General features: G+C 37.0%; 1 protein-coding gene and 1 gene segment (V, D, J or C); both read right to left on the reverse strand.

The window, feature by feature from the left end:
* Positions 1 to 9,042, reverse strand: part of LOC118790319 (immunoglobulin mu heavy chain-like) — a 31,573-nt gene extending 22,531 nt beyond the window's left edge. Inside the window, exons 1-4 of the mRNA XM_036547232.1 lie at positions 8,959 to 9,042; positions 8,502 to 8,801; positions 3,518 to 3,571; positions 51 to 365 (exon numbers count right to left, since the gene is read on the reverse strand). Coding sequence (XP_036403125.1) covers positions 51 to 365; positions 3,518 to 3,571; positions 8,502 to 8,801; positions 8,959 to 9,013 — 724 coding nt within the window. The 5' untranslated portion in view covers positions 9,014 to 9,042. The remainder of the gene's footprint in view (positions 1 to 50; positions 366 to 3,517; positions 3,572 to 8,501; positions 8,802 to 8,958) is intronic.
* Positions 9,043 to 13,841: 4,799 nt separating this feature from the next.
* On the reverse strand, positions 13,842 to 14,892 carry LOC118790352. The segment is given in 2 exon segments: positions 13,842 to 14,266; positions 14,886 to 14,892. Coding segments are annotated over 2 exon segments (432 nt in total).
* Positions 14,893 to 15,387: the final 495 nt, after the last annotated feature.

A 15,387-nucleotide genomic window follows, 5' to 3' on the forward strand; every position in this document is an offset into this window, starting at 1 on the left:
ATCTCTACATGAATGTATTGTATGTTCCTACATGGAAAAAAATCTCCTACCTGGTTTCTGGAAGCTCTGAGTCTTTTCACTGGAAAGTGATGGATGACGCACAGCACATTTGTAAGACTTCTGACTGTCCCAGTCTGCTGCTCTTACACGGACCTGGCTGACCCTTGTGTAGGACCCTCCACTCTGTACCTCTGGGTACTGGAGAAAGTCAGACATGGATCTCCCATTGGGGTCTGTCCATGTGAAGGTCAAGGAGGAAGAAGGCGAGAATCCGCTAGCGATGCAGCCCAGGGTCAGGTACTCTGAGCCTCCCTCAGACCCACATGCCGTAAGAGGGAAGAAGGATGTTGGTGGCCTTGGTGAGGCTGGAAAAAATGTCAACAAAAATCAGTTGTTTGAAATATGAGGCCTGTGCACCCACCAGTGACTTTACTGGCCTGTGAATGGTTGGAAATGTTTTCTGCTATCTTGTTTCTGTTCACGCAGACAGCCTCCAAATAGATGTTTGTACCATTTCTTTACCAATATTATGGTTTATATAATGCTTCTGTTCCTTTCTGTCATTTTATTGAATTGTCTTTTAAAATTTCGTTTATGTTTAATCTTGGCAATTTTTTTCTCAATGATGCCCAATCGCAGTGTTATTGCAACTGGCATTGTGATGAATATGCATAATGAGGGCCAGGGAGGGGACCTTCATCATTAACACTCCAGTTTATAGTATGCTTCTATTCTTTCTGTTTATATTTCAGAAATAATAATTTTTTGTATGATGTATTTTTTGTATGATGTATTTCGTAATCACTTTTATTTCATAAAACCAACATATACATTTAAATTAGTCAAGCAAAAATGGTTATTGAAATCTTTTTTAAATTTACTTACAAAAGGAGTTTCAGGTCTATTCCAGTGTGACTGCGCTGCAGCCTGCACAGCAATAGGCTAATGTGGGTACAGTAACTGCAGGACAAGGACAACGCTGCGCGGATGAATTACATGAAGAATACGGACAGATCCACGGATTTGATACGGTTGATTCAGTGTTAAAAATAATTAACTGATCGAATTAAACAATGGATTAATCAAACGAAGTAAGTATAAACAGGCAGCGAAATTCTGTGACAGCCAAGACACTAATTTCGAAAAATTTACGTGAAAACGGTAGCTCTGTCAAACAATGGACTAGCACACCAAAAAAGCACGATATCCCATTTCAATTACAATGGGCAGTTTATAATGCAGGCTATAATTGGCATATCTCATGAATTTCCACTTCGTAGTAAAGCACTTTCGACTGATCAGTTTTCATTGCCATTTCTGAACCCTATTTTAAAGACACATTTTGACAGGTCTTGAAGTATTCAATTCGACGATCGCTCGTTTCCGCAACAGGTTCATCCTTTTTTAACAACATTCTTTAAATGTCGGAAATAGAAATACTAAAAATAATCAATGATTTAAATTTTAAAAATAAACAGAGGATATACAAACATTTCATTTAATACAAAGGCCATGTAAATGATCCGACTTCGTACACGCTAAATGTCAAACTGAACACCTTTTTGTTGAAGCACGCAATTCGGTTTAACACGTCAACTGTTTGTGAATAATGGACATACTAATATAAATTTTTGCTCGTCAAAACCTTTAATCGAAAAACACGCGGGGTAAAAGGGTTAACGTCGTTGACAAGACAATATATTTAGGAATTAACACTTTTACAAGAACGGCATTTAAAATTAAAAGTATGTTTTTCCTGCCTGGGAAAATACTATCACTTAAGATATTGTTTATGCCAAAAAATGTACTTAGCAATTAACCACATTAAAAATGAAGAGGAAAATAACTAGCCGGATGCAAAATCAGCTGAAGCTTGTTGGAATGTGTTTCATACATGTACTTCGAATTTCATAAATAGTAAAAGACGATACGACCCTCACTCAGATACAACTGCCGCAGGATCAATAAGACGTATCTTTCAGGATAATTTTCATGATTGCTGAAAAAAAACAAAAAAAACAAGTAGTGACAATACAAAGGTTTTGTGTCTTGATATTTCCAGTGTAAATCTGAATTTATTTGATGATTGTCATTAATCGATTTATAGGCTAGTTAAAACATTTTTCGTCAAAATCTAATTTACAGGTTGACGATACCAGATTTTTGTTACAGCATTTTCCGCTAAAATATTTAAATTGAATTCTGTATTTCTAATGAATTTGCAATGCTGATTTCAAACACTGAACTTTTTTTGATGGCTAATTTAATACACGCATATAGATTTTGGCTATTTTATGTGTTTCAGTCGATCAAATGAATATAATTTTATTAGTTTTTAAATTTTCAGATAGTTTTCAAATTTAGGAATGCACCCAATAAAGATAAACATATATATTTAATTTAATGCTTACTTTATTTTTTCTTACATGTCCTCTTAAAATATCTTCACAAACCGAGACGCATTGCTGATATTAAAGTGCATGCCTATTTTCATCAAAATTCAATAGTGTTTAAGATTTAGTCTAAAATCAGACTTGCCAATATAATTCCAATCATAAAAGAAACACTGTGACACTGAATTTAAACAATAATTGCGGAAAATTCCTGCCAAACCAGCCGACCAAAAACTCGAGAATTAGATTCGCTGTTGTCCCATTTGTCCCCACTTTAGAATACTTTTTAATTAACTGTGTTACCTTTGAACATATTTTGGTAAAGAGTAAAAAATCCGTCTTACCTGATGTGATATTGACCGTTTGCCTCAGTAATCAGTAAAGTAATGGTAAATGTGCTACACCAGTCTGTACAAAAACTCCACTTACGTTTACACCCACTATAACTGTACACAACGTGTCACAAGGCATCAAATTGCACTAGTAGAGATTATTTACAGACATTTATACAATATTCTTGTCAAGTCACCCGTGTGTCTTTCCCTCAAAAAGACTTGTGACACAACAAACACTACAAACTTTACTACAGTCGAAATGAACTAAACCTCTTTAAAATGCAAGGTTGTATATTTAGAGTAGATTCGGATATTGACAGCTTCATAAACGCAGTTCTGAATTATTTGCAGACGGGTAAAAACAGACAATGGAAGCGAACACCGATTATGACCGGAGCCAATCGAGGCTATATTAAACTGAAATAAATTTAGCTGGTTTTGTCTTAAAGATTGAAACACGAGAAAAAACACAGATTTTACCTCGGGTAGGAGAGGAATCCAAAGCAGATCATGCTTATGCAGTAAAACAAGTCATATTTTTATGACTAATGCGCAAATAATTTATAACCTCAAGTTGACATGTAAGATATTCTAGAAGTTTCCGCAGAATATAACAATTATGTAAACAGCTAAATGATTACTTGGTCTGTGAGAAGCATTTACTTAAATGTGGTCCTTTAAAATGCAGCAGTTGAAAGTCAATTTTTAGGCTTTCACTCGATATATCGAGAACCTGAATTCCAGCTATTTGTGTTTCAATGATAACATTACTAATAATTTCAGTCTTACCTGAAGTGACAGTGACCGTTGTTCCTTTGCCCCAGTAATCAAAGTACGCGTAATAACACAGTGAGAAATGTACTGCAGCAGGCTATACAAAAACTCTCTGTACGCGTATACCAGCGAATGGACACTTTATGAAGCTTGTTCATAGAAATACAATCATTTTTGTTTCGCGTCACGCGTTACTGTTATTTATTTCCCTCCAAAATACATTTGTACGACATTCGATCTCCTTTTAAATAAGCGATAAGTATATAAATAAGTATATTTCTATTGAATTTAAATTCTGCTGAAAGCAGTTCTGAAATCTTTCCAGAGGAAACAGAAAGATTGGATGAATTAAAAAAATTCTATTTTTTTTTTTTTTTACAGTGAATTGTGTTAACATCGTGTACATTGCATGCATTAAATAAATACCAGAAGTAAGTAGAAGGACATTTTCTTTGGGTAAAGAGAGACACCCCATAGGCAAATCTGATAATATCTCACATTTAGACTGTTTTATCATACAAATTCAACTCCGTGGTTATAGCAGGATTTTAGCACTTAATGTGAAAAGATAAAAACAAAAGTAAATCAGTCTGAGGTAATAGAAAAGGACTTACCAGAGCTGACGGTGACTTGAGTCCCTTTACCCCAGTAGCCAAAAGCATCATCACAGTGCTGTTTTTCATAGTGCTGACTGCACAATAACCTGTCATTTCCCTGTACTGTTTCAAATGCATATTTCCAAAGTTTCTAAAGGTTCAAATGAGGCGAAACTGTCCAACAGTGTAACAATACTCTGCAATCAATTATATCTGAGATCATTTGATTGAATTATTAGTGGTATAACTGACATAGACATCATCACACCTTGATGAGTGGATCAGTCCAGATGCAATTCTCTTTAGTTTTTAAACTAATGAAATAAAATAAGATATTTATAATCGGATCCTCCTGTGTGATGTGCAAAATACAGCTGCACATTATGATCATTTTTGTGGCGTTTATTCATCTTCAGATATCATGGATAATGCGCTTTCTGAAGGATTAGGTTTTTGTACAGCGTTATATCACTGTGCCCATCCCATATCACAGTGATACACACTCGCACAAAAACCCTGCCCTCTAAATACTGCCTTCTTCCCCAATACATCAATAGCCATTCACAGGGTAAAGGAAGTCACACATACACACGTTCATTTCAATGCCAATCAAATATTTCGGTCTAATTTGATATCTACATTTTCATAGTATATGAGGAACTTTTTTATTCATGTCGCTTCTTTTTAGCAATGTTGTGCAGTAACATTTGTATTTAACTTTGTTTAGTCATGGCTTTTATGGTCAGCACGGAAGTTAAAATATTAATATGTTTTTATGAAAAAAAGTTTAAATAAGTAGAAGAGTGAAGTATTTAGAGATCGAGAGTTGAAAGTGTAAAGCATTTGTTGATGGAGAGTTATTCTAATTTGATAACAGGGTTTAAATCTGTACTGACAGGGTGTGAGGTTTTTGTATGACGTTTAATCACTGTGCCACCCCAGTTATACACAGTGATCACCACCACAGCAAAAACCTCCTCCTGACCCTATGTACATAGAAACTGCTCCACATTTATATACAGTATCATTTTATTATCAACGTAAATATCACATCTACATATTCATGTTTATATGTTATAAAAGACCCTATTACAATTTGTAACAAAAAGTAATACATTTTGCGTATCATCACGATTATATTCAACAGCTGGATATAACAAATCCATGTGCCATTTAATATAGTCTAGAAATGTTTAGGTTTTGTGCAAACATTCAACAATTTGTGACAGAAAAATGTGTTGATAATACAGTGCATTCAGAAAGTATTCAGACCCCTTGACTTTTTCACATTTTGCTATGTTGCAGCCTTATGCATTTTCCCCTCATTAATCTACACTCAATACCACACAATGGCAAAGCAAAAACAGGATTTTAGAAATTTTCACATCGTTCACATTCACGTCGTTATGGAGTATTGAATGTACATTGATGAGGGGAAAATGAATTTAAACAATTTTAGCATAAGGCTGCAGCATAACAAAATGTGAAAAAGGGAAGGGGTCTGAATACTTTCTGAATGCACTGTATGTTTATTCTGCTCTTTCATTTATCAGAGGAAGTTATTTGATTTAGCTGGACATAAACCTACATGAATTTGAAAAATGGTTCTATTTGTGCAATGTAAAGCCAGATGTATTATTTATTTATTTGTATTTTTTTTTTTGCAAAGTGAGAGTTAAGATGTTTTTATTGTGAAGATGACATATATATATATATATTTTAATACTTTTTGTCAATTAAATCACAAAATAATTATTATGTCATGTAGATTACAATTTAAATCTGACATACTTCAATAACATGTGGCCTTTTTGTGTTGTGTTTCTGAGTTGTGCTGTCTTTATATTTTGTAACTCAAAGAAAAACCCACAGTTTTCACTGTTTAATCTGCCAGCCTGAGCCAGTGTTCAGGAGTTTGGGCTGGTTATGTTTCTAGGGTATATACTGGTGGGATTGATGTCCATATGTAACACATACAATTAAAAGAAAAACTAATTCAATTCACACTAGGATTTTCATTGTTTGTAATTTAGGTGTCAGGATTTTCAAGACCAAACTAAACAATATCTAAAATCAAAGGTGTTCTTCATCTGCTTGGGACAGTTAAGATGCAGTGCATATATCAGGCCAAACAGAACACACATTGCCTGAAGAAGGCTCTCTCAAGCTTTTCCATCACAATGGTTCCCTCAAGATCCAGATGAATCCAAGTTGATTGTGATCAACAATGTTGACTGTGATTAATGAAGTGTGAAGCGCTCCAAATGACTTTCAAATGACTTTCACTCAGTGTGACTCTGGCACAGTAATACACATGTCTGTAGGCTGCTCCCTTGTAAAGACACTGTAATGTTGGAGGTGTCTCTGGAGATGCTGAACTGGTACTTCAGAGCAACTTTGTTTCCATCACACTACACTATTCCTATCCACTCCAGCATTTTCCTTGTACGTTCCTGAATCCACTGTGTTCTTGAACTGGGAACTGAGTATGAGACTTTACAGGAGATGGTCAGAGTCTGTCCTGGCTGCACAGCCATGGAACCTGGCTGAATGAGTTCAGCACAGTGAACATGCATGGACAAAGAATGTCAAGGATGAACAAATCATTTAATGCAATTATTAAAATGTCAAATATAACTTTGACAGTAACCTAAAGAAAATATAATCAATCACATGAAGCTGTTAGCATTAGAATTATTAAAGCTACATAGGCTCCCATAGGCTCCCATTGTACACATAGTGATTTCTTTCGCTCCTTTAAGAATAAGAATAAGAATAAGAAATACTTTATTAATCCCGAAGGAAATTTGAGTGTCACAACTGCACCGTCCGGCACACATCAAAACAACAAAAGAATAAATTGAATAAAATAAATAAAGAGGTATAAAATACAACAAATAGAAAGAAGTTTGTGCAATTATGCGTTGAGAAGTTATCATGCATGTGCTATGATTATATACATAGTATAAAATGAATTATGAAACGAGAATAAACAAGGGTAAGGTTATTGCTATTATACAGTATGAAGTGCAGTAGAAAAACAGTTATTGTTGTACAATATGCAAAACAATGATAACTGTATAGTGCAAATCCTGACCAGATGGCTAGAGAAGATTACTCGGTGGCTTTTATAGGAAATACCATACTTGTGTGCCCATGCTCTTAATAGTCTACTATCACCTCCGTCCACAGCTATGTACTTTATTTTTGAAGGAAGTAGATAGTAAAGTAAAGCATCTGCTACTTAATTAGCCTCTATACGATGCTAACTATCCAGCTGGCTAATTTTGCATTTTAGCTTAATCATTGTTGCTTAAATTTCCGATAGTCCACAATATTCCATTCTCATGTAATTTGTATATTGTTTTCCACAAACAACAAACACACACACACACACACACACACAATTATTAAATGTGGACATGAGTTCTTGCACAACTGAATCATAGCCCTGGTTCAGTGTGCATTACGGGCACAGTAATACGCAGCTGTGTCTTCAGTTCTCAGGTTGTTTCCTTTCAGAAACACCATGATTTTTGTGGTGTCGTCAGTGAGAGCGAACTGGGTTTTGAGAGACTGTGAATAATAAATGCTGCCACCACTCTTCTGTGCAATCCACTCCAGTCCTTTTCCTGGAGCTTGGCGAACCCAGTGAAGCCAGTAGCTGCTTATCTGGAAACCAGCCACTGAACAGGAGAGAGTGACAGATTGTCCAGGTCTCTTCACTTGCTACTCTGAGGAAGTCATTATGATATCACCATTTACACATGAAATTACATCATAGACAGAAGAACCTGGTTACTGTTCCGGTAGTTGATAATAAAGCTCTCCCCATTAATTTTTGTGGCTGGAAAAATGTATTTAGTAGATTAGTCATTTACTGTATTTGACTCACATGAAATGAACACCAAGTAAATGACTGGAATTAAAACCATCGTCTTGGCAAAATACAAGGAGATCATGCTAAGAACACAGACAGAAACAAAGATGATTCTCTGCTGGTGAAACAGTGCACATATGCAGTGTATTTAACCGTACACAAATTAAACAGGAAGTGACACTGAGACTGTGTCATCACAGAATGGATTGAAGATGTCATCTAAGAGGCTATTCTTATCATAAAGGATTTTGCAGAAATCCTGACTAGCTGTATAGCTGAAATGGGTGACAGATGGCATTTGTTTAAATTCTTGAATTACTTTGATATACTACATGAATATGTCATTGAAATACACATGTGAAGAGCTCAGGTGAAGGATGCACACTATGTGTGTTACAGAAACCAAATGTTGTATTCTGAAATGGCCTTGTGTTCTGCATTTCACTCAGTGGGTGTATGCAGATCAGGGGCAGCCAATGGAGTGAGTTCTTGTTCTTCCTCTACCATACTGTCTGTCACTGTGTGTCACGGGCACAGTAATAAACTGCAGTGTCCTCCACCTGTAGGCTGCTCATTTGTAAGTAGAAACTGGAGCTGTCCTTAGAGGCCGTGAATCGCCCTTTTATTGCTGAAGAGTGATACTCATTGCCAGAGCTATGGTACCAAGACAACCATTCCAGTCCTTTTCCAGGTGGTTGTCGGACCCAGCCCATCCAAGTGCCTGCTAGATTAAACCCACTGACTTCACATTTGAGTCTGAGGGAATCTCCTGGTCTCTTCACCTCTGCAGCAGTCTGGGTCAGAGTGATACTGCTGTGAACACCTGAGAAAAAACACAAGGTCATTAAGGATGATTTTATCAAGGTGAAAGGTGCTCATAAAGATACATTATTTCACGAGAAAACAGAATAATAAAATTGCATGTAGAAATACTGAAATTTAACACATTATAAATCAATGGATAGACGTTTTTAATATACCTGACAGAAATATCAAATTCAGAAAGACACACAGACAAATGCATTTCCAGTGCATGTTTGCAAGGCTTCACTATCCTTCACTGCCTTCAGTCTCTCTCTCTCTCTGTCTCTCTGAGCTTTTTGTTCTCCTGGCTGGCAGCTGGTTGCATAAATAAGAAATCCCCTGTGATGTTTGCATATTTAGTGTACCTCGGAAGTAGATATAAAGCAGACTTCCCCCTCTGTGCTGCACAGTGTATCCTAAAACCAGTAACTTACTTTGTGTCGTTTTACCAGACAAATATGGTAACTCTTTGTAATGGTTGTAACAGGAGTAAAATATTGTTGAAATATTAATATAATGTTACAAAGTTACTGAAATAATTAAAGAAACTTGTTGCCACTGATTATAAAATGCATTTTCTACCCTGAGCTTTTATTTTAATTGCCATTACCACTATAAGGAGACACAGTAAGTTCATTGTTCTGCACTGCCTGCCCTGAAGCAGCCACAAATCATTCCTTATAAACTACTCACGAATGCACATTGCACAGGAATATATTTCATAGATTGTTCATTCCACTAGCTATCCTTAAGTCATTTGTAAAGGATAATTAATGTCTGCTTTTGAGTACGCATTTACAATAAATGTTATGGTCTTTGTGTCATTAATATTAATTGTTACAAACAAATAGCATCTCTTGATCAATAATAACCATGATTGTAAGTGGAGCTGTAGTGTGTGTGTGGGTGAAAATCTTCTCATCATAGATGTTATGAAGGATTGTGCAGGAATCTGATTAGCTGTATTGGTAGTGGAATAGGTAAGAGATGTCATTTTTTTAAATTCTTGAATTTCTTTGAGATGCCACATGAATATATCATTGACATGGACATGTGAAGAGCTCAGGTGAAGGATGCACACTATGTGTTGTTACAGAAACCAAATGTTGGATTCTGAAATGGACTTGTGCTCTTCTGTGTTTCACTCAGTGGGTGTATGCAGATCAGGGGCAGCCAATGGAGTGAGTTCTTGTACTTCCTCTGCCATACTGTCTGTCACTGTGTGTCACTGGCACAGTAATAAACTGCAGTGTCCTCCACCTGCAGGCTGCTCATTTGTAAGTAGAAACTGGAGCTGTCCTTAGAGGCAGTGAATCGCCCTTTTATTGTTGAAGAGTAATATTCACTACCAGAGCTATAATAGATTAACATCCAGTCCTTTTCCAGGTGGTTGTCGAATCCAGCCCATCCAGTAGCTGTTGACATCAAAGCCACTGACTTCACATTTGAGTCTGAGGGATTCTCCTGGTTTCTTCACCTCTGCAGCAGTCTGGGTCAGAGTGATACTGCTGTGAACACCTGAGTAGAAGACAAAGTCATATAAGATGTTTTATCAAAGTGAAAGTTGTACAAAAGTTATATTATTTGAACATGTCATGCCGGAATGATAAGTCCACATGCAAATACGGTAAACCATTAATGATCAACAGATGTAAATCTGACACTACCTCACAGACATGTTGAAATCAAAAAGACAAAAACAAAACCATATTTCCAGTCCACATTTGTAATGGTTTAGTGTCCTCAACTGTAATTTTAATCCACAGCATGTATCTCTCTGTCTGTCTCTTTGTCTCCCTTGGCTTCTTTCTTCCCTGTTTGGCAGCTGGCCTTATAAGTAGCAAAGCCCTCAGTGATTTTTGGATGTTTGCTGTTCATCAGAAATGGATATAAAGAGTGCTTTCCCCTCTATGTTGCACAATGCACCTCCACAGCAACCACGTAACTTGTTTTGGACTTTTGCTAAAGTCTTTCAAAGATGTATACGTAATACAATGTAATAATAATAACATTGATAGCATTTTCCGATAACGTGAATATATCAGTCATTGTGATCAGTAGTGAATGTTTTTCTGGTGTTATTAAAACACGTTTTACTGCAACAGTTTTGGTGATTGCCTCTGTGATTGCCATTAACAGTAAAGTAATTGTGTTTAAGTGCCTGTCCTAAAGAATACACAATGCATTACTTTAAAATTCCTTTTGAATGGTCACTTAACATTACATTTGGGTTTTTTTAATTGTTGGTTTTGAGTATTTGCTCTGTCTGCTCTACATCGTGTGAAGTATTGGCCGGCTTCTCCACATACGACAATAAAAGTTTATAATTTTTATCTATTGATAATGATTAGTTAATGTTACTATAGACTATGATTATTATGAGCATTCCATTGTATGAACTGTTATATACTGAAATACCCAAAATATGGGTTTTTATTATTAAATGAAGCATATGTGCAGTATATAAAAAATATGCAAATGCAGTATATGAAAATAATTATATGTGAAGTGAAGAACACAAAGGCAATGCTGCTAAAGTATATCAACCGAACGGAATCAAACGTAGGTGGGTGCTCTCTCTTTACATTGGCATTCTTGTTAATCCCATACAGCAGTCAATTTCAAGCCCATTGACCTCTGCTGGAATGGTGTGAGCATGGTTATTGTCTGCGGACACGAGTTCTTGCACAACTGAATCATAGCCCTGGTTCAGTGTGCATCACGGGTACAGTAATACGCAGCTGTGTCTTCAGTTCTCAGGTTGTTTCCTTTCAGAAACACCATGATTTTTGTGGTGTCGTCAGTGAGAGTGAACTGGGTTTTGAGAGACTGTGAATAATAAGTGCTGCTACCACTTTTCTGTCCAATCCACTCCAGTCCTTTTCCTGGAGCTTGGCGAACCCAGTGAATCCAGTAGCTGCTTATCTGGAAACCAGCCACTGAACAGGAGAGAGTGACAGATTGTCCAGGTCTCTTCACCTGCTACTCTGAGGAAGTCATTATGATATCACCATTTACACATGAAATTACATCATAGACAGAAGAACCTGGTTACTGTTCCGGTAGTTGATAATAAAGCTCTCCACATTAATTTTCGTGGCTGGAAAAATGTATTTAGTAGATTAGTCATTTACTGTATTTGACTCACATGAAATGAACACCAAGTAAATGACTGGAATTAAAACCATCATCTTGGCAAAATACAAGGAGATCATGCTAAGAATACAGACAGAAACAAAGATGTTTCTCTGCTGGTGAAACAGTGCACATATGCAGTGTATTTAACCGTACACAAATTAAACAGGAAGTGACACTGAGACTGTGTCATCACAGAAAGGATTTGCATTTACAGGGTGTTATATATTCTGCTCAGGTGATGAAAAGATTGTAGGACACAGAACCTGGTAATCATGAGGATAGTACTATTGTAATAGTTACGAATATAGTAATCTGGAATGATGTGATGCAATGAGTTTAAATGAATACATACTCAGAACCAGACTGAGGAAGTGATACTCAAACCAATTATGCTGACAGAAAAACAATGTAGAGAAATGTTTCCTGTGGAGTCTATCAGGCAGAATGTGAAATTGTATGCAATACAAAAAAGATAAATCCCTGAAGACTGCTGTGGGAAGAATTACCTGTGTAATTATAGTTAAGACTCAGTCTTGACTTTTCTCATTGTGACACTCAGGTACAGTAATGCATAGCAGCTCTCAGACTGTTCATTTGTAGGCACAGGTAGCTGTTGGCACATCTGTGGACATAGTGAATCTTCCTTTAACCGACTGGGAGTCATGTATGTGGCTGCTGACAGTGTAAATGCAAACAATCCACTCCAGTCCCTTGCCACGAGCCTCTGTTTTCCAGCTTTTAGAATAGCTGGTCAATGCAAATCCAGGGGCTGTACAGGTCAGTTTGTGGGATTCTCCAGTCTTTTAACTCCTGGTTCATACTCATTTAATGTCTTTAAACACCTGTGGGAGGAAATGTTTTTTAGAGCCAGAAATTAAAAACCTTTTACCAAAAAAGTGTCACAATTAGAAAAGTGACCCACTGAACCTTGTGAGGCATTATCAGACTTACCAGCAGCAGTCTGGATATAAAATACATGGTTAAAGTCTTTGATTCCCAGCTCCTCCTCCCTCAGCACAGAGAGGTAAATATCGAAGGAAGAGTTTGCATGAACTCCTCCTCACTGGGTGGGCAGATTTACACACTGTTTAAACATGGCTGTTAGTTCATACATAATTAAGGAGATTATAATTATCCACCATTGTCCACATTCCAGTAACAGGAAGGTGACGCTCACAAACATACCAATTCACAACACCAGGATGTACTCCATGACTGGCTATCCTGTGGGCAGCAAGGAGACGTCAAATTACATATTACAAATTACCTAGTACATATTAGGACAAACAAGCGTGGATAAAAGATAAATTCTAGGATAAATTCTAGAGAAAGGGTGAGACCTGACATGCTAAAATAGTGAAAAAATAGAAAACAGCTTGAATCATCATTCCCAAGTTCAAAGAAGGAAACGCATGCAAAATGCAGGTAGAGCTACTATTTCACAGAAAAGTGAAGAGCCAATAGCTTCATGTTAGCTTCATAAAAACAAAAGTACTGGAACTTACGCTTTACAATGCCTTGCCTTATTGGCATTTAGCAGGTGCTCTTATCCAGAGCAACTTACATTATAATTTTTTATATTACCCATTTATACATCTGGATATTAACTGAGGCAATTCTGGATTAAGTACTTTGTCTAAGGGTACAACAGCAGTGTGCTGGTGGGGACTCAAAGCGGCAACCTTTCGGTTCAGAGTCCAGCTCCTTCAACCATGCTACACTACAAGACATGGCAGCGCTCTCCTCCTAGCCTCTCTGATACAGTAGCTTTCTAGTTTACCCTCTAGAGTCACTTGAAAAATTGAAGTCATAAAGTCCTCATCAATTGAATTAATTGTATGCCTTAAACATGAATTTATTCCAATGAGGTCATAGTTTTGAATGAAATGGAAAACAATTCAAATATTGCTATCGGAACAATTCAAGACCGTGGTTTGTAGACTAACCAATGGACAGAGCTGTGATGCTGTAACTCAGGCTGTGTTTGTGGTGGTGTGGAGTTGTTGACAGGGCTGGTAGCTCCCTTGTGTCTCTGTGTGTATTTGGCGCAATAATACACAGCTGTGTCGCCCGCGCTCAAGCTGTTCAGCTCGATATACAGCATGTTTTTGCTGTTGTCTTTGCTGATTGCGAACCTTCCTTTGATGGAGGCGATGTAGTTTATTGTGCTCCCATCACCGTTTATCTCCCCAAGCCACTCTGGACTCTTCCCAGCCTTCTGTCGCAGCCAAGCTGTCCAATAGCCACTGAGACTGAAGCCAGAAACTGCGCAGGTCAGCTTCAATGACTCCCCTGGTCTCTTCAGTTCCTGTCCAGGCTGCGTCAGCACTATGTCTCCTCGGACACCTGCACGAAGAAAGAAAGGTTTCAGAGTTTCTCCCATAAACACAGCTGTTATTTCAGAACTTGTGCAGACACTCACAGGTAAAAGCTGCAGGTAAGAGGAGAGCAAGGACAGGCCACATGGTGAGGAGGATAACCAGGCTGCAGTGTCAATGAGTGTTTGAACACAGACAGCCTTTTATCTACATCCCGCAATGCTGATGTAGAGGATGCAAAGGACTGAGACAGACGGACAAGCCAGGTTACTTTGCATGACATGAAAGGGGAGGAGCTTTGTGTTTTTAAGGAGTCTTTAGACCAGCGGGACCTGTTCAGACAGCTTCTCACGTCATATGATAATCATTCCAGAATTTGTAAACACCAAGAGACATGTTGTGTTTAATTACAAAAATAATTATATCAGATAGCGAACTGTAACCTATGTAAGTCGCTCTGGGTAAGAGTGTCTGCTGAATAATGTAATGTAATGTAATGTAATGAAAAATAGGGTGATTTTGTCAGAACAAAAAAAATTAGCTCTATATTAAATGCATATAAACACAGAACATTATAAAATAAATTAATCATAGACAAGTATTAACAACATTCATTTTCATCATTCAGCAAAAGACGTCATCAATACGCGTCATGTTACACGTTAGTGCAACAGAGGTTTTATGTTAGGTATTATATTGACACCTGCTGGAGATTACAGGAATTTTCCCATCTCCTCTGTTCTGAACTTTTCTCTGCTTCATCAGAAACGAAGCATTCCATTAAGTTATCCTCTGCTGTAAAATGATTGTGATTGTGATTTCCGGGAGTAATGGCTGAAATGTAAAGGAGGAATATTGTCATGTTTTGCACATATTCATTTGAAATTAATGTGATGAACTTTTCAAACGTTTCCAAAACTTGAAGCCTTATAATTGTTTCCCAAAGCTGTTTTTATTCCCATACTACAGACTCTTGGTATTAGTACTCCTTATGGTGTTGTATGCTATCCTCAGTTAATGAGCTAATTGTCATCCCTTACATTGGTTTAACTTTCAGATTACATATTTTCATAAGATGCATAATAGACCGCTTAAAATTTCCATAGTTAATTTTCAGTTCGTTTTCAGTTCATTTCAAGTTGTTGAATT

Source organism: Megalops cyprinoides, chromosome 1 (genome assembly GCF_013368585.1).
Source record: "Megalops cyprinoides isolate fMegCyp1 chromosome 1, fMegCyp1.pri, whole genome shotgun sequence".
In the NCBI taxonomy this organism is placed as follows: Eukaryota; Metazoa; Chordata; class Actinopteri; order Elopiformes; family Megalopidae; genus Megalops; species Megalops cyprinoides.